Consider the following 23,515-nt stretch of genomic DNA (forward strand, 5'->3'; position numbering starts at 1 on the left):
TGCCCCTCCCTGCGCTTCTCCCAGCGAGTCCACTCAGGCGGGGCTTCTGGGGAAGCCAGAGGGTCCTGCCCCCCAACTCCGCAGTCAGACAGGACTCTCAGCCAGCCAGGAAAACAGAGGTTTATTAAATGACAGGAACATGGTCTAACACAGAGCTTGCAGGTGCAGAGAACAGGACCCCTCAGCTGGGTCCATTTTGGGGGGCAATGAGCCAGACAACCACGTCTGCCCTTCACTCCATGTCCCGGCCAGCCCCAAACTGAAACTCCCTCCAGCCCCTCCTCCTCTGGGCTTTGTCCCTTTCCCGGGCCAGGAATCACTGGATTCCTTTGTTCTCCAACCCTTTAGCTCTCACCTTGCAGGGGGGAAGGGCCCAGGCCATCAGTTGCCAGGAAACAGGGTGTCGGCCATTCTCTGTGTCCAGACCCCTGCACACACCTGCCCTCTAGGGCTCTGCAGTGATCATACACCCTTATCCCACCACCTAGATACTTAAGAACTGCCTAGGGGAAACTGAGGCACCCCCACACTATTCAGAGGAAACATTGAGAACAGTCCCACTTCGTCACACAGGGCAAGTGCAGAAGCTGTCGGGGTCGATCCCAATGAATGTCGCCCCTCGGGCCGGCAGAGCTCTCCCTGGCATGCGTCAGGACACACTGAAAGGCGGGTGTCCTATTTCTGCCACGCAGGCTGGGGATTAGCTCCCGCGACGCCCTCAGTCCCCGTGTTCCTTAGCCACATCTGCATTCTAATAGCTCCAAATATGGGCTAATTTCATCGTCTTTCCTAAATCAGCTCTGCCGGCTCCCAGACACGTGTGAGACCAGCACTGCGCATCTCCGCAGGGGAGGGCAGCGCAGGCAGGCAGGTTGGTGATACAGTGGGACATGCCTGAGACATGGGAGGGGGGCTGCAGCGCAGGGTTTACTGGTAGACTGCTGGCAGAGCTGGCTGGAAAAGCCCGAATCCCCCAGGCCTGTTACTGTGGCCTGTGCCAGGACGTGAGGGCATGGGGCCGTGGCCTCATGGGCGTGTTTCCTGCAAAATTCCCAGGTAACTTTTCTGTAGACATGGCAGGATTTCTTCCTGGAAACTGCCCAGGAGCAGGGGGATGATGGGGAGGGGGCGGGAGCATGGGAGGTTGGTACTGGTTTGGAGGGGGCTGGTACTGGTTGTGGGGGAGAGGGGATGGCCCAGCCCCAGGTGAGACAGCCAGAGGGATCAGTGCTGGCCCAGCTGGAACATGTCAGGTCACGGGTTCCAGTGGGACAGGGCCATACTGGACCGTTGCCTTTCCCACTGTGCGGGGAGAGTGTGGCTATGATCCAGGCAGCAAGGAGCAGAGAGTGGAGCCCTCTGGCCAGGGGGGCCTGGCACCCGCAAGCCCAGCACTGCATGGCAGGAGTTGCTCTGGCCTGTGTCTGGTGGAACGAGTCCGGAGCTGCCATGCACTGAGGCAGCTCTGAGAATCAGAATCCTGGAAGTGTCGGGCTGGAAGGACCTCGAGAGGTCACCAACTCCAGCCCCTGCACCGAGGCAGGGCCGAGTAAACCTAGACTGGGGTCTGTCCATCCTGTTCTGAAAACCCTCCAGTGATGGGGATTCCACAGCCTCCCTCAGTCCCCATTTCAGTGCTTCACTCCCCTGGCGTTGGGACGCTTTTCCTAATATCTCACCTCAGTCTCCCATGTGGCAGATTGAGCCCATCATGTCTCCTACCTTCAGCGGACATGGAGAACAATTGATCCCGTCCTCCTTACACCAGCCCTTATCCTAGCTGAAGGCAGTTTGAAGGCAACTACTGAGAACTTGCCTGAGTACAGTCTTTGAACCACTTGGGCACCCACTTTCTAGTCATTTCACCTAGCCCATTTCACCCCTAGTTTACTATGAGACTATCATGTGGGACTGTGTCAAAAGCCTCAGTAAAACCAGGATCTCTCACGCCTCCTGCTTCCCCCAGCCACAAGGCCCGTGACCCTGGCAAAGAAGGAACTTAGGTTGGTTTGGCATGATTTGTTCTTGGCACACCCATGCTGACGGGTCCTTAGAACTTGATTATCCTCTGGGGGCTCACAAACTAATTGGTTAACAATTTGTTCCAGGTCTGGAAGTCGGGCTGCCCGTTCGATAGTTCCCCGGGTCCTCTTTGTTCCCCCTTTTTAAAGACAGGTACAACATTTGCCCTTCCCCAGTCCTCTGGGCCCTCGCCTGTCGACTGGGAGTCCTCAAAGGTAACTGCTAACAGTTCTGTGATTGCGTCCGCTAGGTCCTCAAGTCCCCGAGGGTGCACTGATCAGGTCCTGGTGGCTGGGATCCATCCAGCTGATGGAAATGTTCTTTGGCCGGCCGCTCTGCAGAGCTGAGTTCTGCTCTGAGCCTGGCAGCGCAGCGCTGGGGCTGGCAGCGAAGCAGTTAAAAGCTGCTACTAGTCTCCCTCTTAGGGTTTTACTCATGAACTGCAGCTTGAGTCAGCGCTGTGGAGGTGGCAGGCAGCGCGGTGGCTCAGGCTGGCAGAGGATGCTCCTGGTGTGAGCGCTCGCTGGCTGCGGGAGGCAGCGCAGAGAGAAGTGAGGCTGGCACGCTGGGGCCGGCAAGCAGGTGAGCGGGCGGGCGGGGAGCGCAGAACAGGGGGCTGGGACACAGGGATTCCCGGCTGCGAGCGGGGCTGCGAAGGAGTCAGGGAATTGCCGGGCAGGTGCAGCTGGCAGGGGGAGGCTCCCAGGGGCTTTGGCAAATGCCGTGTGCCAGGGCAATGGGCCGCTGCCCGCAGAACTTTCCCAACGAACTTTGGCAGCAGCTGCCCTTGGCACAAAGAGCCACAGCCTCCGACTTGGCGAATCTGTGAACGACGGGCGCCACGCGGCATGGCACCGCTCTGGGTCCGAGCCCAAACTAACTGTGTGCAGGAGTGAGCGAGCGTGTGTGCCCGGGAAGGTGCCATACATACCCACCTCCCCCCCACAATGGCGTGAAAGCCACCGACTGCTGCTGGGTGCCAAGGGCAGGGCGCTTGGGGCTGGAAGAGACCCTTTGCCTCTCCCTGCCCTGCGGGGTCCCCCTCACTCACATTTCCCCAGTGAGCAAGGGGGAAATGCCGAGCGCATCCTCTTGTGCCAGCTGGGCACAGACAAGGGCCAGCGAAACCCCTTCAGATCCCGACTCCAGTGGAGTCTGCATGGGGGGCTGGGCCGGGCGCCAGGCTGAGGGGCACTTTGGCAACCCCTGGAAAGGCGATGGAGCAGTGTGGAGCCACAGCCAGGTCTGCCCCTGGAGAGCCCGGTCCGTGCAGCCCACTGGGCTCTGCCAGGTCAACCTGGGAATGGCCGCGGGTAGCAAAGCCTTCGGCCAAGGTCCTGCTGAGCCCAGGGCACAGCCCATTCCTGGGGCATCCCCCAGATACACGGGGAGGTGTGTGTGGTGGAGCGGGACCCAGTGGTTACATGGGGAGGCGTGGGGGGGGGAGCGGGACCTGGTGGGTACACGGGGTGGGGTGGGTGCGGGGGCGGGACCCTGGTGGGTACATGGGGAGGCGGGGGAGGGAGCTGGACCCCGGTGGTTACACGAGGAGGCGTGGGGGCGGGGAGCAGGACCCTGGTGGGTATACGGGGTGGCAGGGGAGGGAGCGGGACCCCGGTGGTTACATGAGGAGGCATGCGGGGGGGAGCGGGACCCCGGTGGTTACACGGGGAGGCGTGGGGGCGGGGAGCAGGACCCTGGTGGGTATACTGGGTGGCGGGGGAGGGAGCGGGACCCCGGTGGTTACATGAGGAGGCGTGTGGGGGGGAGGTCTGAAGGGAGCAGGGGCTTGGCCGAGCTGGACACTTTGATCTGAAGGGTCCCCACTCCCAATGTGGCTTCCCCTAGCAGCAGCGTGGCCGGGGGTGAGTCTGACTGACGCCATCGTGCGGCGGAGGTGGGGAGGGAAGGAAAGGGATCTCACCCCCAGCACTGGCTGGGTTACCCGGGGGAGGGCGGGGCACTGTCCCCAGGGGAGGGGCGGTAAGAAGGGGCATACGCAGGGGTGGGGAGGCAGGTGCCCTCCCGCTGCAGCTCTCTGCCATCGGTCAGTATCCTGCTCGTCCCAGCCCCTCTTCCCCACACTCCCCCTGGCTCCCAGCTGCTGGGCCCTGCAGGAACCGCCCCGGTACCTGGGCCTGGGAGCCCCGGCTGCACAGAGCATTCGCCTCGCGTCCCGGACTCTGGCAAAGTCTGTGCTGGCCCTGGCCCCGGGAGACTCCAGCCTCCCGAAGGTTCCCACAGCCCCTCCAGGGAGCAAGGACTAACCCGGAGAACGAGCAGGGACCGTGGTCCCCAGGAGCACCTCCCAGGGGCAGGTTGTGGCCCCTGGAACCCACGAAGTGGGCGCTGCGTGTCCCTCTGGCTCCAGCCAGCTGCCTGGTGTTCCCCGGGGCCCAGCACGGGCAGGCTGGAGCCAGGGCCAGTCACTGTGGCCCCAAGTGGCTCATCCCCACCCGCTGTTCTCCCCCCCACATCACACCTTCTCTGTCCCTCCCCACGTACGCAAGGCCCTGGCCAGGGACCTCTCCTGCCTCCTCCCCTCTGAGTGCTCCGCTTCGCCGCGGGAAATGGCTCCTGCCCAGCTGGAGAGCTGGTTTCCGTGAGCTGGGGCTCCTGCGCCCGCTCGCCCTCTGCTCACCCAAGTGCCTGCTCTGGGAGTGAGGCTGGAAGGCTCCAGGCTTCCTTCATCGGGGAGGTACATGCAGACCCCGGGCAACTCGACCCAGACCAACCTGCAGCACCACCCCCCATCCCAGCCCTGGACTCCCCACACAGCTCTGTCAACACCCCTCACTCCTGACCCGCAGCCCCCTGCTACTCCAACCCTGCCCCCACAGCCCTGCCAGTGCCCCTCACGCCTGCCCCACAGCCTCCTGATGTCCCAGCCCTGGGCCCCCCTTGGGCAGAGACTGTGGTGATCAGTTCTGTGGTGATTTCGGGAGGGAGCTGCGTGTCCCCAGGAGACAGGGCTCCTTGTCTCGTGGGATGTGTGCCGGGATTTTAACCCAGGCGTTGCCGAGTTCAAGGCCTGGGCGTCCGTGCTCCGGGGGGCGTCTTTCCAAGGTGCCCTCGGCGATCTCAGCGCCCAGAAGAGTCGTGTCAGCTGTTCCCTCAGCCGAGTCTCATGGCAACGTGCGGGGAGGGACGAGAGCTTCCTGGGCTCGCCTAGCAACACCCTGGGTTTCGCCGCTCGGCGGGGTGGACTGTGTGTTAGGGAGCCCCTGGGGGTGCGGGGTGCCCTGGGAGGTCCGTGCTCTTTGGCTGGCTGGGCAGTGGTGGATTCTCTGGCCTGGGCAGAACGGGGCGAGGAGCCCCAGGCAGAACCGGCCCGTCCTGCGGCTCCCTCGCGGGTGGCCCGGCCTGGGTTGCTCCGCCCGAGGGCCTGGTGGAGGGGGGTCCGGCACGTGGCTCCCACGTGGGCGGCCTGCCGGGGGGGAGCTGTCACACGCCAGCTCCTGCTCCTTGTTGTTCAGCAGGGTGGATTTGAATCCCTGCCATCAGCATCTCACTGGCACTCACACAACCTGCCCCCTCCCTTCTCTTCTGGGGCATCTGTGCTGAGCTGTGCCGCCCTGCCCCTGCCAGGAGAGGCTGGCGTGCCACAGTCACGTGGCGCTGGCTGGGGGAGAGGGGAAGGCAGATCCCGGAGGGGGCTGGGTGCAGGGTTCTCTCCTTTCCGTTCAGATCCTTCCCTCCCCTGTGCCGATGGTCCCTTCCTCCCACTCCCAGAGTGTGCATGGGGGAAGAGGGGGCTGTGCTTACAGATCAACTCCCCTCCCAGGGGCCCTGGCCTTTCTCCAACCCGTCTGTGCTCTTGAACCCTGCAGGTGACCCCGCTGAGTGACCCCCAGCGCCTGTCCCCCCGCAAGGAACAGGGACGGAGAACCCCAGGGTACCCAGTGCTCATCGAGCCATACAACAAGAGACACTGACCCAGGCCAAACAGCAGGTCCCTCCTTCACCCTCTGCCCGGAGGAGCCTCCCGCTCCTAGGCCCAGACGCCCCTGGACAATTCATCGTTCCTCAGAACGTCCGGGCCTCCTCCGGCGGCCCCCTTGGCCAGGCTGTCTGCTGCTGACGCCAGCCTTGCGGCCCACTCGAGACGGTTTTGGGGGGTTCCATTTAGCTGTTGACTTTGCAGCCGAGCCCATCGACCTCCCAGCCTGCGTCTCTCTCGGCTTCCTCCCCGCGATGACAGCAGCAGCTTAGCCTTCCCCGCTGGCCACGGCAGCCGAGGGCCGGGCAGAGGCGATAGGACCGTGAAGCAGGACCACCGTCTGCCGGGACACACAGCGACTCAAAGCCGGGAGAGGGGGCGGGGGGGGCCCACGTGCTGCAGTCGGTGCCCCTGGGTCAGCCGGGGCCAGTGCTGAGCAGGGCTGTGGGATCCAGCAGCCTGCAGGCGCCGCCTGGAGGGGAAGAACACCACACCCTCACTCGTCAGCATCCGCGGGGGAAAGAAACCTGACGGGCGTCCTTCGGCAGCTGGCTGGCGACGGGCTCTGGAGGTGGCAGCGCCTCCTGCAGGTCACAGTCATGAGGTGCAGGTTTCAGAGACTCCAGTGACAGTGAGGAACAAATCAGAAGCCACCTACTAACGGGGGCTGTGCTGGCAGCTGTCCCCTCCTCACCTGAGCTCCTTCTCCGCCAGAGGACTCGGTGCCCAGCCCGACGCCCAGGCCTTGTCTAACGGGAGGTTCCCTGACGGCCACCCCTGAGAGGCTGCACTCCTCTGAGCTTGCTGCTGCCTGGCTGGAACGAGCCCCCGTCCCATAACTCTTCCCGGGGCTGCCTCTGCCTCCGGTCTCCACCCATCACAGCCCCGGACGCCCTTTGCCCGCAAGTCCAGATCTTAACGCCACATTCTTCTGCCTGTCCGTCCCACCACCGACTCCTCCGAGCAAGGACCCTGCCCATCCCGCCCTCCGCTGGGATGGACGAGATCCCGGACCTGGCGTCCCAGTCCTCCCTGGGGGTGGTCTCGGCCACCTGCGTCTCCAAAGTAGAGCTGCGGGTCAGCTGCAAACACCTGCTCGACCGGGACACGCTCAACAAGTCGGACCCCTGTGTGGTGCTGCTCATGCAGTCCCAGGGCCAGTGGATGGAGGTAGGTGGGAGGCGCAGGCGGTGGGGCCAGCACGGGGCTGGGTGCGGGCAGGAAGGGGGCCTCTTGGTGTTTGTATTGGCCTGGACGCATGCATGGTGCTTACACTGCTGGGCGTGCCCATGGGCCGGGGGCAGCATGGGACAGCCAGGGGAACAGGGCTCAGCACGTGCCCCGGGGGGCTCTAGTCAGGGCTGGGCCAAGGGACTTCTCCCCAAACGCTGAACAGGAATTTTCATCAATGTTCGGGGGGGCAGGTCTGGATGAAAACGTGCTTGTTTGCGGCTGCGAATTCCACATTTGAGCAGCCCCTTTCCCCTCTCCCCCCAGTCGCTTTTGTGGCCTTGGAACATTTTGTAACACCCGGTGTTCTGGATCCATTCGGGGTGAGTCCCAGAGGGGCTAAGCCAGAGTCAGGATCCCTGCCCTGCAGGCGGCACCCGCACAGGGCTTCTCCCCACGACATTGCTGCACTGCTGCAAACACCCAGTGTAGACGCTCCGCACGGGTGTGAGTGACCTGTGGGCCCCCCTCCACCCCCCAAGCCTTGTGCAAACCCTCACGTTTCCAGGCACTTGCAGGGTTGCTTTGAATTGCTCCTGCGCTCTATGAACACAAACAGCTGGGTTTGAGCATCCGAAGTGGCGGAACCGCATGGGCGCAGGGGGAGTTTTCCTTTCCCATTGCTGCCCCCTCCCCCCCCCCGCAGCCTTGGAAGCAGAGCTGGGGGGATGTTTGTGCTGAGAACAGCTTCCCCTGGGTGCTCTTTTCATGGCCATTCCCTGCCGATGGGGGTCACGGTCCTGGGTTCGGAGTCACCACAGGGGCACTTTCGTGGCACGTCCATTTGGACCTGCTCCTGGGGGCCTGATCCAGAGAGTTGCGCTCATCCTGTCCGGAGCTGGGAACGATCCCGTGTGTCCACCGGGTCCGGGCACAACACGCCGAGCTGGAATTTCACATCTGTGCGTGCTGGGAATTGTCCCTGGGATTTACTCAGCAGCTTGGCCCGAGGGTGACCAGACAGCAAGTGTGAAAAATCGGGACAGGGGGTAGGGGGTAATAGGTGCCTATAGAAGAACATGCCCTAAATATCAGGACTGTCCCTATAAAATAGGGACATCTGGTCACCCTACTTGACCCTGATTGCAGGTGTGTTCAGGGAATTGCTGACTGCCGTCAGAAAAAGGCCAGATTCCTAGAGCTGGTTCTCACGGCTGATTCCCTGGGAGCTGGGGCAGGCAGCGCTGAGCTGCTGCTGAGCCAGTGTGTCCGGGTGTGGAGGGGGGGCATGTCCACGCTCCCCCACCCCCAAGTGCACTGGGACCAGGGGGTGGTTAACTAGCCGGTGATCCCTGTTAGGGACTGCAACAGCGCTTCGCCAGAGACCCGCTGTGATTGCAGAGGCCCCAGCCTGGTGCCGCTCCCTGGTCCCTCGTCTGAGGGGACGTCCTCATGTCAGCCCTGTCCACACCGAGGAGAGAGTCCCGCCCCAGCGCCCGGGCAGGGGCTGAGTCACACACACTGGGTCCCATGGGCGAGCTGTGGCAAGCAGCGAGAGCCCTGCTCAGCCATTCAGCCCAGGGCCTTGTCAGCGTGAGCTCCTCAAGGCTCACAGCCCCCCAAGGCAGGGGATGCAGAGAGGGAAACAGAGGCATAGAGACGGTCAGGGCCTTGCCCGCAGTAAGTGGCAGAACCAGGAGCCCTGGCTCACAGGCTCCTGCCCCGGGCGCAAGGCATTGCCGCTTTCTGAGCCTGGTTGAAGAGGGAGGGAAAGGAGCGTCAGGCAGGCCCTCCCACTCCCATGACCCTACTAACCCCGGCCCTTGAGCCCCGCTTGGGCTGGCTTTGGTCACACGCCTGCCCCGTCGCTCTGCGGGGGGACTGGTTTTAGCAGCACTGAGGCTTTTCTGCCATCTCTCGTGGCAGGGGGTGCGGGGCACGCGAGGGGCCCAGCCTGCCTGCGCTCACCCCTGCCTGGCAGAGCGAGCAGAGACTGGGAGGCAGGGGGCCGACTCGGGTTCAGCTCCCAGCTCTGAGGCCAGCAGCCTGTGCCATGCAGGGTCCGCTTGGATGAGGCTAATGAGCCCCTGTGGCCTAAACAATCGATGCATGACCCTGTAGGTCCCATCCTCTCTCTCTGCCTCAGTTTCCAGATCGGTCATACTGGGATAGCTCCACCACCCTGCCTCACCATGGAGCTGCTAGGGCTAATGGAAATGCTAATTAATGAGTATTAATTACCTATCATGTGACACTGGGTGAATGTGAGCGATGGATTCTGGGGGCGTCACCACAAGGAGAGTGTCTGAGCCTGGGGACTTTGCAGTTGATTCACCTGGGTCCCAGTGTCCCCCTTTTGCCCCAGCTGACCCCTTGGGCCACATTGAGAGCTCCTTGCTCACATTGTACAGGGGCAAAACTCCCTCTGTGGTGGATGCCTGGGCCTGTCCGCGGGGTCCGGCTGTTGTCAGACACCTGCAGTGAGCCCTGCTGGGGTGCACCCATCGCTGGACTCCCAGACCCCAGCCCTAGGGGGTTGTTTGTGCAAACAGCACACAGGGGACACAACCACTTTAGCCAAGGAAATATCACCCAGGCCCCACAGCATCGCAATCGGGTCTCCATCCCCACCAGGGCCCGTTGCAATCTGTGCTGGAAATAACCCAGACTGCCCCTGCTCCTGGGGCTGCCACCAGCAGGAGATGGGGGACTGTGGTGCCAGGGGGCACTGAGGCAGCTGGGGATGCAAGGCGCCATGCACACCCTGCTGCCCATAGGCCACAGCCCAGTGCTGGCCAGGGAGGGAGCTGTGCTGAGCCCGGTACCTGCAGACCCTCCTTCCCACCTTCTCCATGACCATGGGGCGGGTGGCAGTGTTGCTGGGACTGGTGCTGACCCTGAGAGGGGTCAGGTTGGTGCCATGGCGTGGCCAGGCTGGAGCCGCGGACTCCCTGCTGGCGCGAGGTGGTGGTTGGGGCTTTGCAGAGGCCCTGCCCCGGCCGAGTTCTCTCGGTGGGCGAGGGAGGCAGCGGGTCTGTGGCTCTCAGTGCCTGGAGGTGATGGCAGGGGCGGTGCTGCTCCCTGGAGCCCATTCTGCGCTCCCCAGGGTTGATCTGGGACCCGGGCTCTGGGGCTGGTGCTGTCCTGGCAGGGTGCCTTCCCCAGGAAGTTGTTCCATTGACTCAGAGCTGGCAGGGGGTTGGTGTGTGGGAGGCCGCGCCGTTCCTTCTGCCAGCATGGCTCAGCGCATGAGAAAACGCACACCGAGCCCTTCCTGCGGTACACAGGGACTCGGGCTCCAGCCAACACCCCTGCCCCCGGAGCCCCGCTGCTCCCCGCCGCCCCTGCCACTCCCCTCTGGAACCAGGGCCCGACAGCAGCCCTGGGGAGAGGCTGGCCTGTGTATCCCACCCCCCGACCCGTGGCACAGCGCAGGGTCACCCCATCACACAGCTGGGCTGGCGCCTCCTGGCTTCAGGGATTGCCATTACACCCCCGCGGGGCCCCGCCTTCACCTGGTAAATCAAGGGCCAATAAAATACGAAGTTGGCTAAAAAAGTCCCCCCCCACCCCAAACGAACCTGGCCAGCTGATAGACCACGCAGCCAGAGCCCGCCAGGCCAGGTACGCGCGCAGGACATCGTCTGCAACCACCACCGATGGGCTCCATGGCTCCTGGAGCGCACAGCCACGTCTAGTCCTCCTCCTTCTGCTGCACTGAGACGGGCAGGCCAGGGGGCTCTGCCCCCCAGAGCCCCTGTGTGCTGCTTCTGGTGTTTGGCGTTGTCTGGGATGGGATGGGCGTGCGTGCCCTGTCCTCCCGGGCTTGGTCCAGGAGGCTTCTGTTCCTCCGCTAGGACTCACCTCAGACCTGGTTGTGACATGGGCCAGGTGGTACAGCCATCACCATGGGTACGGAGTGGGATGGGGGGGCGGAGCCGTCACCATGGGTACAGCGTGGGACGGGGGGGCGGAACCGTCACCGTGGGTATGGCATGGGATGGGGGGCGGAGCCATCACCGTGGATACGGCATGGGACGGGGGGGCGGAGCTGTCACCATGGGTACAGCGTGGGACGGGGGGGCGGAGCCGTCACCGTGGGCACGGCGTGGGATGGGGGGGCGGAGCCGTCACCGTGGGTACGGCGTGGGACGGGGGGGCGGAGCCATCACCGTGCGTATAACACAGGACAGATGTTAGAGTTGTCACCTTGGCAGATTGCTGGCCTCTTTCTGTTTTGAAATCTGAATGTTGAATCTGAAATTTGAATCTGATAACAGTTGGACATTCTCATTGTAATGTTTCTTTTGTGCTAGTTTCCTGGTATTAGCTCTTCTGTCACTACTTCATGATTAATTGCCTTTGGCTCACACAGTTGGTTTGGTGTTCGCAGTTGGAAAAGTCGTACAAAACACACAATGTCCAGTAAGTTCTTGGAATATAGTGGGCACAACTTTTTGTTCCAGCACGTGGAGGAAGTAACCCGGTGCAGCCATTTTAGGATTGAGTCTGACCAACAGAGGGAGTTGGCTGTGAATCTGAAAGCTGAATGCAATTTGGGTGAAAATGACCATGAAATGGTCGTTTTTATGATTCTCAGGAAAGGAAGGTGTGAGAGCAGTAGAAGGACAATGGACTTCATAAAAGCACACTTTAACCAACTCAGAGAACTGGTAGGTGAGGTCCCATGGGAGAATATCTAAGGGATATAGGAGATCAGGAGAGCTGGCAGTTTCTCAAGGAGGCACAGCTTCAAACTATATTAATATATTATTATTAATTATTATTATTAATATATTAATAAACAATATTAGAGGCACAGCTTCAAACTATCCTGATGCAAAGGAAAGACAGGAAGACTAGTCAGAGGCCAGAATGGCTGAATCAGGAGCTCCTGAATGACCTGAAAAGCAAAAAAGGATCCTACAAAAAGCGGAAACATGGACAAATTGCTAAGGAGCAGCACAGAAGAACAGCACCCACATGTAGGGACAACAATCAGAAAGCCTAGGGCACAAAATGAGTTACACCTAGCAAGGGACATAAAATGCAATAGGAAGCATTTATTTAAATACTGTAGGAGCAAGAGAAAGACAAAGGAAAGTGGAGGTCCTCTACTTAGCGGGGAAGGAGAGCTAATAACTGATGACATCAAGCAGTCTGTGGTACTTACTGCCTATTTTGCTTCAGTCTTCACTAAAAAGGTTAATGGTACCAGATATTCAACCTAATTAATATTAAGAACAAGGGGGAAGGAACGCAAACCGAAATAGGGAAAGAACAGGTTAATGAATATTTAGATAAGTTAGATGTATTCAAGTTGGCAGGGTCTGATGAAATTCACCTTAGGATACTTAAGGAACTAGCTGAAGCAATCTGAGAACCATTACCAATTATCTATGAGGACTCATGGAGGATGGGTAAGGTCCCAGAGGACAGGAGAAGGGCAAACATAGCACCTAGCTTTAGAAAGCGGAACAAAAAGGACCTGAAGTATTATAGACTGGTCAACCTAATCTTGACACCTGGAACGATACTGGAACAAATTATTAAGCAATCAGTGTGGAAGCACCTGGAGGATAACAGGATTATAAAGAATAACCATCATAGATTTGTCCAGAACAGATCATGCCAAAGCAACCTGATTTCCTTCGTTGCCAGGGTTACTGACCTACGGATGTGGGGGATGTGACAGTCGATGTGATGTCTGACCCCGTTCTGTGTGACATTTTCACAAGGAAACGAGGGAAATGTGCTCTAGATGAAATTACAAGAAGGTGGATGCGCAAGTAGTTGAAAGATCGCACTCAAAGAGTAGTTATCAATGGCTCACTATCGAACTGGGAGTGGATCCTGCAGGGGTCAGTCCCGTGTCCAGCACTATTTAATACTTTCACTGATAACTTGGATAATGGAGTGGAGAGTGTACTTATACAGTGTGCAGATGACATCAAGCTGGGAGGAAGTGCCAGCACTTTGGAGGGAGGGATTAGAATTCAAAATCACCTTGACACATTGGAGACTTGGTCTGAAACCAACAAGATGAAATGCAATAAAGAGAAGTGCAAAGCACTGCACTTAGGAAGGAAAAGCAAATGTACGGGTACGAACTGGGGAATAACTGGCGAGGTGGTGGTGTTGCTGAAAAGGGATCTGGGGGTTAGAGCGGATCACACATTGAATCTGAGTCGACAATGTGACGCAGCTGCAAAAAAGGCCAATATAATTCCGGGGTGTGTTAACAGTCATGTTGTGTGTAAGACACGGGAAGTCATTGTCGTGCACGACTTGGCCTGGTGAGGCCCCGGCTGGGGTACTGTGTCCAGTCCTGGGCGCTGCTCTTTAGGAAAATGTGGAGAAATTCGGAAGAATCCAGAAGAGAGCAACAAAAACAAGAAAAGGTTTAGAAACCTTGACCTGTGGGGTGGGGTTAAAACACTGGGGATGTTTAGTTCTGAGAAAAGAAATCTGAGCGGGAACCTGGTAAGTCCTCAAATCGGTGAGGGGCTGCTCTAAAGAGGACGGGGTCAGTTGTTCTCTGTGTCCACTGAAGGCTGGACAAGAAGTGATGGGCTTAATCTGCAGCAAGGGAGAATGAGGTTTGATATTAGGAAAAACGTCCGTTGGCACTCAGGGTTTTGTCCTACTAGCCGTGAGCCCGGGGACTGGCGCTCGCCATGAAGCACGGCGCGGTGTGTTGAAATATTCTAACAATGGCTCAGCTTGAGTCTGCCAGGGCTTTGTTATCTGGACTGACTTTTCTGCTAACCCCCTTGCCTGGGCTCAGTGTGGGCTCCATGCAGAGCGCTTGGACTGAGAGCTCAGAGGGGTGCTGAGAGAAGCCCCTCGTGAATTGTCACTGCTCTTTGTCCACCCGGAGTGATTTTCACCATGATCCCATTGCCACAGCTCAATGAGCACTGTGAGCGGTGTCCCTGGATAAGAGATGATCCTTTCCATTGAATTCCCACAGATCCGCTCCAACCTTGGGCCAAGGACAAGCCGGAATGTCATGTGGTTTCGGTGGCTTTCGTGCTTTCTGCATCATGTATTGATTGCCGATGCCACCTTTGGGTACTTTCCCTCCCGTGGCAGCTGTGACGATGTGACGCAGCAGGGAGGGGGGAGTGTTGACCTGGGAATGTGCCCTGGGGACGGGAGACCTGAGAGCCTGTCACCTGAGCCAGGAGGGGGAGGGGGAGGTGACACCTCTGCCCAGGAATGTGGACGGAGGCTGCAGCAGGGAACCTGCTCGGTGGGTTTAGTTTCAGTTTGGGGCTGGGTGGAGGAACACAGGGAACCCCAGGGCTGGGGTCTAAGCTCCCTGCTCCCCCAGAAGGACTTCACTGAGGGGTCCTGGGTGTCCCCACAAGCTCTGTTTTGGACTGTGTTCCTGTTGTCCAATAAACCTTCTGTTTTACTGGCTGGCTGAGAGTCTCAGTGAATCCCAGGAAGAGGGGTGCAGGGCCTGGACTCCCCCACACTCCGTGACAACTGGTGGCAGCGGTGGGATCTACTGCACCCCGTGAACGGCGCTTCCTGCAGTAAGTGACTGGGGAACAGTAAAACGAAGGGGGATTGACGGGGACCAGGCGTGCTGAAGATTCAGAGAGAGACGGTTTCAGGGGGCGGTTAACCCCTGGGAGTGTGTGACCAGAGAGAAGGACTTTTGCAGTAACAGGGTCCCCCGGGGGATTGCAGCGAGCGGTCCCAGGGGCGGAGGAGTCTGCAGCTCGACCCTGGCAAAGAGGTGGTGACCTCAAGAAGGACTGGCACACTAGGGGCTTTTCCTGGAAACCGTGGACAGCTGCCCGGCCTGCGAGTGGCCAGCCGGGAGATGTACGCTAAACGCCTTAAGAGCGACCTGGTGGAGCTGTGCAGGCAGAGGGGGCTGCGCGTCGGGAGGTCCACCAAGGAACAGCTGATTGCCCAGCTGGAGGAGAGGGATCGCTTGGATGACCCGATCCCTGTCCCTGAGGGAAGCCGCCCGGCGGACGCAGCGTGGGCCCTGGGGCCTGACCAGGCTGGGAGGGGTCAGACTGCTGCCCAGGACACCCCGAGACCCTTCCTACCTATGCCTGGGGGAGGGGTTGTGGGAAGCCCAGCGAATACCGAGGGCCCCCTGACCCCAGCAGCCAGCAGGGGATCCTCCCAGCGGAGCTCCCCATCCCTGGAGCGGATGCGGCTGGAATGGGAGAGGGAGAGGAAAATGAGGGAGCTGGAGGATCATGAAAAACAACGTCAACATGAGGAGAAACAACGTCAACATGAGCAGGCGGAGAAGGAGAAACAACGTCAACATGAGCAGGAGGAGAAGGAGAGGGAACGTCAACATGAGCAGCAGGAGAAGGAGAAACAAAGACAGCATGAACTGGAGCTGGCCAGGCTGAGGAGCAGTGGGGTCCCGGCTGCGGTGAGTGAGGGGGGACCCAAGACTGCAAGGAGCTTTGATAAGTGCTTCCTGGCCCAGCGGAAGGAGGGGGAGGACATGGATAGCTTCCTGACGGCCTTTGAGAATGCCTGCGAGCTGCACAGGGTTGACCCTGCAGACAGGCTCCAGTTCCTCACCCCCTTACTGGACCCCAAAGCCGTGGAGGTCTACAGCCGGATGACAGGGGCAGAGGCAGGGGACTATGAACTGTTCAAACAGGCCCTGCTCCGTGAGTTTGGGCTGACCCCCGAGATGTACCGGAGAAGGTTCCGGAGTCAGCGTAAAACGCCTGAGGTCACCTACCTACAACTGGTCAACAGGATGCAGGGATATGCCCGCAAGTGGACAGCGGGGGCCCAAACTAAAGAGGACCTGCTTGACCTGTTTGTACTGGAGCACCTGTATGAACAGTGCCCTTCCGACCTGAGGCTGTGGCTGGTGGACAAAAAGCTCGCGAACCCCCAGCATGCAGGGCAGCTGGCCGACGAGTTTGTGAACAGTCGGTCAGGGGGTAGCCGGGAGGAGTCCCAAAAGAACAGGCCCCCCCCGATGCAGAGAGAGAGTCACCATGGGGCCTCCCAGCGGGGAAATAGGGAGAACCCCCTCCAAAGGGGAACGCCTGGTGTCGGGCCCCTCCGACCCGTTCGAGGGGACCAACGTGACCTGAGCTGCTATCACTGTGGCCAGAGAGGCCACGTACGGGCCCAGTGCCCCGGGCTCCGGGACAAACTGAGCAGACCCAACCTACCCAGGGTTAACTGGGTAGGGACTCAGCTGGACGAGGGGCAGGCGACCCAGGAAAGGGGGGCTACCAGTTTGCCACCTGCTCAGGAGGGAAGAGTACCCCCAGCCAGCCCCGCCAGAGGGCTGGAGGCTCTGGACTCAGGGTGCTCGGTTTACAGGGTGGGTGCGGGGCTGTCCCTCCGGAGAGAGTGCCTTGTTCCCCTGGAGGTGGATGGGAGGAAGGTCAATGGATACTGGGATACGGGCGCGGAGGTGACGCTGGCCCGGCTCGAGGTGGTGGCCCCAGATCGGGTGGTGCCCAACACCTACCTGACCCTGACGGGGGTGGGCGGGACCCCATTTAAGGTGCCCGTGGCAAGGGTACACCTGAAATGGGGGACCAAGGAGGGCCCCAAGGATGTGGGGGTACACCACCATTTGCCCACTGAAGTTTTGATGGGGGGAGACCTAGAGGACTGGCCAAGCGACCCCCAGACCGCCCTGGTTGTGACCCGTAGCCAGAGCCGGCGAGGCGCACTGCGACCTGACCCTGGGGAGGGTACCACACTGGAGGCGCGAGACCCTACTCGGGTGGGGAGGGAGCGCCGAGGGGCACGGCTCAGAGAGGCTGCGGCCTCAGACCTGGCCACGGAGGGGGAACCGGGCCCCATCCCTTCCCCAGCCGCTGAGTTCCAGGCCGAGTTGAGGAAAGATCCCTCCTTGCAGAAGCTCAGGGACCTGGCCGACCTCAGTGAGGGACGGACCATGAGGAGAGGCTGCCAGGAGAGGTTCCTGTGGGAGAAGGGGTTCCTGTACCGAGAATGGGCTCCCCCAGGGGAAGGGGGAGTCCTGTGGGATCAGGAGGCAGCTGGTGGTCCCCCAGAAGTACCGCCGCAAGCTCCTGTCCCTGGCCCATGACATCCCCCTCGCAGGGCACCAGGGAATCCGGCGCACCCGGCAGAGGTTGCTACAGAACTTTTACTGGCCCGGGGTGTGACGATGTGACGCAGCAGGGAGGGGGAGTGTTGACCTGGGAATGTGCCCTGGGGACGGGAGACCTGAGAGCCTGTCACCTGAGCCAGGAGGGGGAGGGGGAGGTAACACCTCTGCCCAGGAATGTGGAGGGAGGCTGCAGCAGGGAACCTGCTCGGTGGGTTTAGTTTCAGTTTGGGGCTGGGTGGAGGAACACAGGGAACCCCAGGGCTGGGGTCTAAGCTCCCTGCTCCCCCAGAAGGACTTCACTGAGGGGTCCTGGGTGTCCCCACAAGCTCTGTTTTGGACTGTGTTCCTGTTGTCCAATAAACCTTCTGTTTTACTGGCTGGCTGAGAGTCTCAGTGAATCCCAGGAAGAGGGGTGCAGGGCCTGGACTCCCCCACACTCCGTGACAACTTCTCTCCCCCCTTCGAGACTGAACTGAGCGGGGTCACTGTGACCAGTGACCTGGGGAAGTTCGGGGCCCCCTCTCCGGGACAGCGCATCCGCTATCAGGTTGGCACTTCCCTTCACGTGGACCACGTCCATGTCGTAATCCTGCAGGAGCAGGCTCCACCTCAGGAGCTTGGCGTTGGCTCCTTTCATCTGGTGCAGCCAGGTCAGGGGAGAGTGGTCGGTGTAGACGGTGAAGTGTCGCCCGAAGAGATAGGGCTCTAGTTTCTTGAGGGCCCACACCATGGCCAGGCACTCCTTCTCGATGGCCGCGTAGTGTTGCTCACGGGGTAGCAACTTCTTGCTCAGGTACACGATGGGGTGTCTCTCCCCCTTTTCATCCTCCTGCATTAACACCGCCCCCAGTCCCGTGTCGGAGGCGTCGGTGAACACCACAAAGGGCTTGTCAAAGTCTGGGTTTGCTAGAACTGGGCCACTGACCAGAGCCTCCTTCAGCGCCCGGAAAGCCTCCTGGCACTGCTCGGTCCAGACCACCTTATCTGGCTTCCCCTTCTTGCATAGCTCAATGATGGGGGTGGCTATGGCGCTAAAGTGGGGCACAAATCTTCGGTAGTATCCTGCCATCCCAATAAAGGCTTGGACCTGCTTTTTGGTGTGGGGAGTGGGCCAGTCTCTGATCACCTCCACCTTGGCCGGTTCCGGCTTTAGGCGGCCGCTCCCCACCCGATGGCCCAGGTAAGATACTTCAGCCATCCCACCTTGCACTTCTCCGCTTTGACAGTCAGCCCAGCCCCCTGGAGTCGGTCCAGCACTTGTCTAACCTGGGACACGTGGTCCTCCCAGTCTGGCTAAAGACACAGATGTCGTCAATATACGCCACGGCAAAACTCTCCATCCCCCTCAGGAGCTGGTCCACCAGGCGCTGGAAGGTGGCCGGCGCTCCCTTGAGGCCGAAAGGCAGGGTCAGAAACTCATAGAGCCCCAGAGGGGTGATAAAGGCCGATTTCAGCCGGGCATCTGCATCCAGCGGCACTTGCCAGTAGCCCTTTGTAAGGTCCATGGTGGTAAGGTACCGAGCTCCTCCCAGCTTGTCTAGGAGCTCGTCCGGCTTGGGCATGGGGTAGGCATCCGATACAGTGATGGCATTGAGCTTCCGATAGTCCACACAGAACCGGACTGACCCATCCTTTTTGGGGACCAGCACCACCGGCGAGGCCCAAGGGCTGGCCGATGGCTGGATCACCCCCAAAGCCAGCATGTCCCGGACCTCTCTTTCCAGGTCCTGAGCAGTTTTCCCTGTGACTCGGAAGGGGGAGCATCTTATCGGCGGGTGCGACCCTGTCTGCACCCGGTGGACAGTCAGATTAGTGCGTCCAGGCTGGTTGGAAAACAGCTGTCGGTACGGATGCAGCACCCCCCTGACCTCAGCTTGCTGGGCAGGGGTGAGCTGATCCGAGAGGGGGATTGTTTCCAGGGGGGAACCAGCTCTGGTCCCAGGGAATAGATCTACTAAAGGGTCATCTCCCTGCTCCTCCCACTGACCACACACAGCTAACACCACATTCCCCCTGGCATAATATGGCTTCATCATATTCACATGGTACACCCGGCGGTGGTGGGCCCGGTTCGACAGCTCCACCACATAGTTTACCTCATTGAGCTGCTTGACGACCTTGAACGGGCCCTCCCAGGCGGCCTGTAGTTTGTTCTTTCTCACGGGATGAGAACCATCACCTGATCCCCGGTGGCGTAGGCACGGGCCCGCGCCGTGCGGTCATACCAGACCTTCTGCTTCCTCTGGGCTCTGGCCAGATTCTCCCTGGCCAGGCCCATGAGTTCAGCCAGTCTCTCTCGGAAGGTCAGGACATACTCCACCACTGACTCTCCATCGGGAGTGGCCTTCCCCTCCCACTCGTCTCTCATCAGGTCCAGGGGGCCCCTCACCCTCCTTCCATATAACAGTTCGAAAGGCGAAAATCCAGTAGACTCCTGGGGCACCTCCCTGTACGCGAACAGCAGGTGAGGTAAGTACTTGTCCCAATCCTGTGGGTGCTGGTTCATAAAGGTTTTCAGCATCATCTTTAGCGTCCCGTTAAACCTCTCCACCAGCCCATTGGACTGGGGGTGATACGCTGAGGCCCAGTCATGCCGGACCCCACATTTCTCCCACAAGCACCGGAGCAGGGCCGACATGAAGTTGGAGCCTTGGTCTGTCAAGACTTCCCTGGGGAACCCCACTCGGCTGAAAATGGTCAGGAGCGCATCTGCCACGGTGTCTGCTTCAATGGAAGCTAAGGGCACTGCCTCGGGGTAGCGGGTGGCGAAATCTACCACCACCAGAATGTATTTCTTCCCCGACCGGGTCGTCTTGCTGAGAGGCCCCACGATGTCCATGGCCACCTTCTGGAAAGGCTCCTCTATGATGGGCAAAGGTCTCAACGCCGCTTTCCCCTTGTCCCGGGCCTTCCCCACCCTCTGACAGGGGTCACAGGATCGGCAATACTGCCGGACGGTGGTAAAGACCCCGGGCCAGTAAAAGTTCTGTAGCAACCTCTGCCGGGTGCGCCGGATTCCCTGGTGCCCTGCGAGGGGGATGTCATGGGCCAGGGACAGGAGCTTGCGGCGGTACTTCTGGGGGACCACCAGCTGCCTCCTGATCCCACAGGACTCCCCTTCCCCTGGGGGAGCCCATTCTCGGTACAGGAACCCCTTCTCCCACAGGAACCTCTCCTGGCAGCCTCTCCTCATGGTCCGTCCCTCACTGAGGTCGGCCAGGTCCCTGAGCTTCTGCAAGGAGGGATCTTTCCTCAACTCGGCCTGGAACTCAGCGGCTGGGGAAGGGATGGGGCCCGGTTCCCCCTCCGTGGCCAGGTCTGAGGCCGCAGCCTCTCTGAGCCGTGCCCCTCGGCGCTCCCTCCCCACCCGAGTAGGGTCTCGCGCCTCCAGTGTGGTACCCTCCCCAGGGTCAGGTCGCAGTGCCCCTCGCCGGCTCTGGCTACGGGTCACAACCAGGGCGGTCTGGGGGTCGCTTGGCCAGTCCTCTAGGTCTCCCCCCATCAAAACTTCAGTGGGCAAATGGTGGTGTACCCCCACATCCTTGGGGCCCTCCTTGGTCCCCCATTTCAGGTGTACCCTTGCCACGGGCACCTTAAATGGGGTCCCGCCCACCCCCGTCAGGGTCAGGTAGGTGTTGGGCACCACCCGATCTGGGGCCACCACCTCGGGCCGGGCCAGCGTCACCTCCGCGCCCGTATCCCAGTATCCATTGACCTTCCTCCCATCCACCTCCAGGGGAACAAGGCACTCTCTCCGGAGGGACAGCCCCGCACCCACCCTGTAAACCGAGCACCCTGAGTCCAGAGCCTCCAGCCCTCTGGCGGGGCTGGCTGGGGGTACTCTTCCCTCCTGAGCAGGTGGCAAACTGGTAGCCCCCCTTTCCTGGGTCGCCTGCCCCTCGTCCAGCTGAGTCCCTACCCAGTTAACCCTGGGTAGGTTGGGTCTGCTCAGTTTGTCCCGGAGCCCGGGGCACTGGGCCCGTACGTGGCCTCTCTGGCCACAGTGATAGCAGCTCAGGTCACGTTGGTCCCCTCGAACGGGTCGGAGGGGCCCGACACCAGGCGTTCCCCTTTGGAGGGGGTTCTCCCTATTTCCCCGCTGGGAGGCCCCATGGTGACTCTCTCTCTGCATCGGGGGGGGCCTGTTCTTTTGGGACTCCTCCCGGCTACCCCCTGACCGACTGTTCACAAACTCGTCGGCCAGCTGCCCTGCATGCTGGGGGTTCGCGAGCTTTTTGTCCACCAGCCACAGCCTCAGGTCGGAAGGGCACTGTTCATACAGGTGCTCCAGTACAAACAGGTCAAGCAGGTCCTCTTTAGTTTGGGCCCCCGCTGTCCACTTGCGGGCATATCCCCGCATCCTGTTGACCAGTTGTAGGTAGGTGACCTCAGGCGTTTTACGCTGACCCCGGAACCTTCTCCGGTACATCTCGGGGGTCAGCCCAAACTCACGGAGCAGGGCCTGTTTGAACATTTCATAGTCCCCTGCCTCTGCCCCTGTCATCCGGCTGTAGACCTCCACGGCTTTGGGGTCCAGTAAGGGGGTGAGGAACTGGAGCCGGTCTGCAGGGTCAACCCTGTGCAGCTCGCAGGCATTCTCAAAGGCCGTCAGGAAGCTATCTATGTCCTCCCCCTCCTTCCGCTGGGCCAGGAAGCACTTATCAAAGCTCCTTGCAGTCTTGGGTCCCCCCGCACTCACCGCAGCCGGGGCCCCACTGCTCCTCAGCCTGGCCAGCTCCAGTTCATGCTGTCTTTGTTTCTCCTTCTCCTGCTGCTCATGTTGACGCTCCCTCTCCTTCTCCTGACGTTCCCTCTCCTTCTCCTGACGTTCCCTCTCCTTCTCCTCCTGCTCATGTTGACGTTGTTTCTCCTTCTCCTCCTGCTCATGTTGACGTTGTTTCTCCTTCTCCTCCTGCTCATGTTGACGTTGTTTCTCCTCATGTTGACGTTGTTTTTCATGATCCTCCAGCTCCCTCATTTTCCTCTCCCTCTCCCATTCCAGCCGCATCTGCTCCAGGGATGGGGAGCTCCGCTGGGAGGATCCCCTGCTGGCTGCTGGGGTCAGGGGGCCCTCGGTATTCGCTGGGCTTCCCACAACCCCTCCCCCAGGCATAGGTAGGAAGGGTCTCGGGGTGTCCTGGGCAGCAGTCTGACCCCTCCCAGCCTGGTCAGGCCCCAGGGCCCACGCTGCGTCTGCCGGGCGGCTTCCCTCAGGGACAGGGATCGGGTCATCCAAGCGATCCCTCTCCTCCAGCTGGGCAATCAGCTGTTCCTTGGTGGACCTCCCGACGCGCAGCCCCCTCTGCCTGCACAGCTCCACCAGGTCGCTCTTAAGGCGTTTAGCGTACATCTCCCGGCTGGCCACTCGCAGGCCGGGCAGCTGTCCACGGTTTCCAGGAAAAGCCCCTAGTGTGCCAGTCCTTCTTGAGGTCACCACCTCTTTGCCAGGGTCGAGCTGCAGACTCCTCCGCCCCTGGGACCGCTCGCTGCAATCCCCCGGGGGACCCTGTTACTGCAAAAGTCCTTCTCTCTGGTCACACACTCCCAGGGGTTAACCGCCCCCTGAAACCGTCTCTCTCTGAATCTTCAGCACGCCTGGTCCCCGTCAATCCCCCTTCGTTTTACTGTTCCCCAGTCACTTACTGCAGGAAGCGCCGTTCACGGGGTGCAGTAGATCCCACCGCTGCCACCAGTTGTCACGGAGTGTGGGGGAGTCCAGGCCCTGCACCCCTCTTCCTGGGATTCACTGAGACTCTCAGCCAGCCAGTAAAACAGAAGGTTTATTGGACAACAGGAACACAGTCCAAAACAGAGCTTGTGGGGACACCCAGGACCCCTCAGTGAAGTCCTTCTGGGGGAGCAGGGAGCTTAGACCCCAGCCCTGGGGTTCCCTGTGTTCCTCCACCCAGCCCCAAACTGAAACTAAACCCACCGAGCAGGTTCCCTGCTGCAGCCTCCCTCCACATTCCTGGGCAGAGGTGTTACCTCCCCCTCCCCCTCCTGGCTCAGGTGACAGGCTCTCAGGTCTCCCCGTCCCCAGGGCACATTCCCAGGTCAACACTCCCCCCTCCCTGCTGCGTCACATCGTCACACGGGGTCTTTACCACCGTCCGGCAGTATTGCCGATCCTGTGACCCCTGTCAGAGGGTGGGGAAGGCCCGGGACAAGGGGAAAGCGGCGTTGAGACCTTTGCCCATCATAGAGGAGCCTTTCCAGAAGGTGGCCATGGACATCGTGGGGCCTCTCAGCAAGACGACCCGGTCGGGGAAGAAATACATTCTGGTGGT

The 23,515-nt window shown here is 60.5% G+C and overlaps 1 protein-coding gene across 1 annotated transcript in view; it reads left to right on the plus strand.

The window, feature by feature from the left end:
* Positions 1-2,459: 2,459 nt before the first annotated feature.
* The window catches only part of CPNE7 (copine 7), a 50,768-nt gene continuing 29,712 nt past the window's right edge, over positions 2,460-23,515 (plus strand). The window contains exons 1-2 of the mRNA XM_074968916.1: positions 2,460-2,604; positions 5,853-7,132. Coding sequence (XP_074825017.1) covers positions 6,959-7,132 — 174 coding nt within the window. The 5' untranslated portion in view covers positions 2,460-2,604; positions 5,853-6,958. The remainder of the gene's footprint in view (positions 2,605-5,852; positions 7,133-23,515) is intronic.

This window comes from Natator depressus, chromosome 12 (genome assembly GCF_965152275.1).
Source record: "Natator depressus isolate rNatDep1 chromosome 12, rNatDep2.hap1, whole genome shotgun sequence".
In the NCBI taxonomy this organism is placed as follows: Eukaryota; Metazoa; Chordata; order Testudines; family Cheloniidae; genus Natator; species Natator depressus.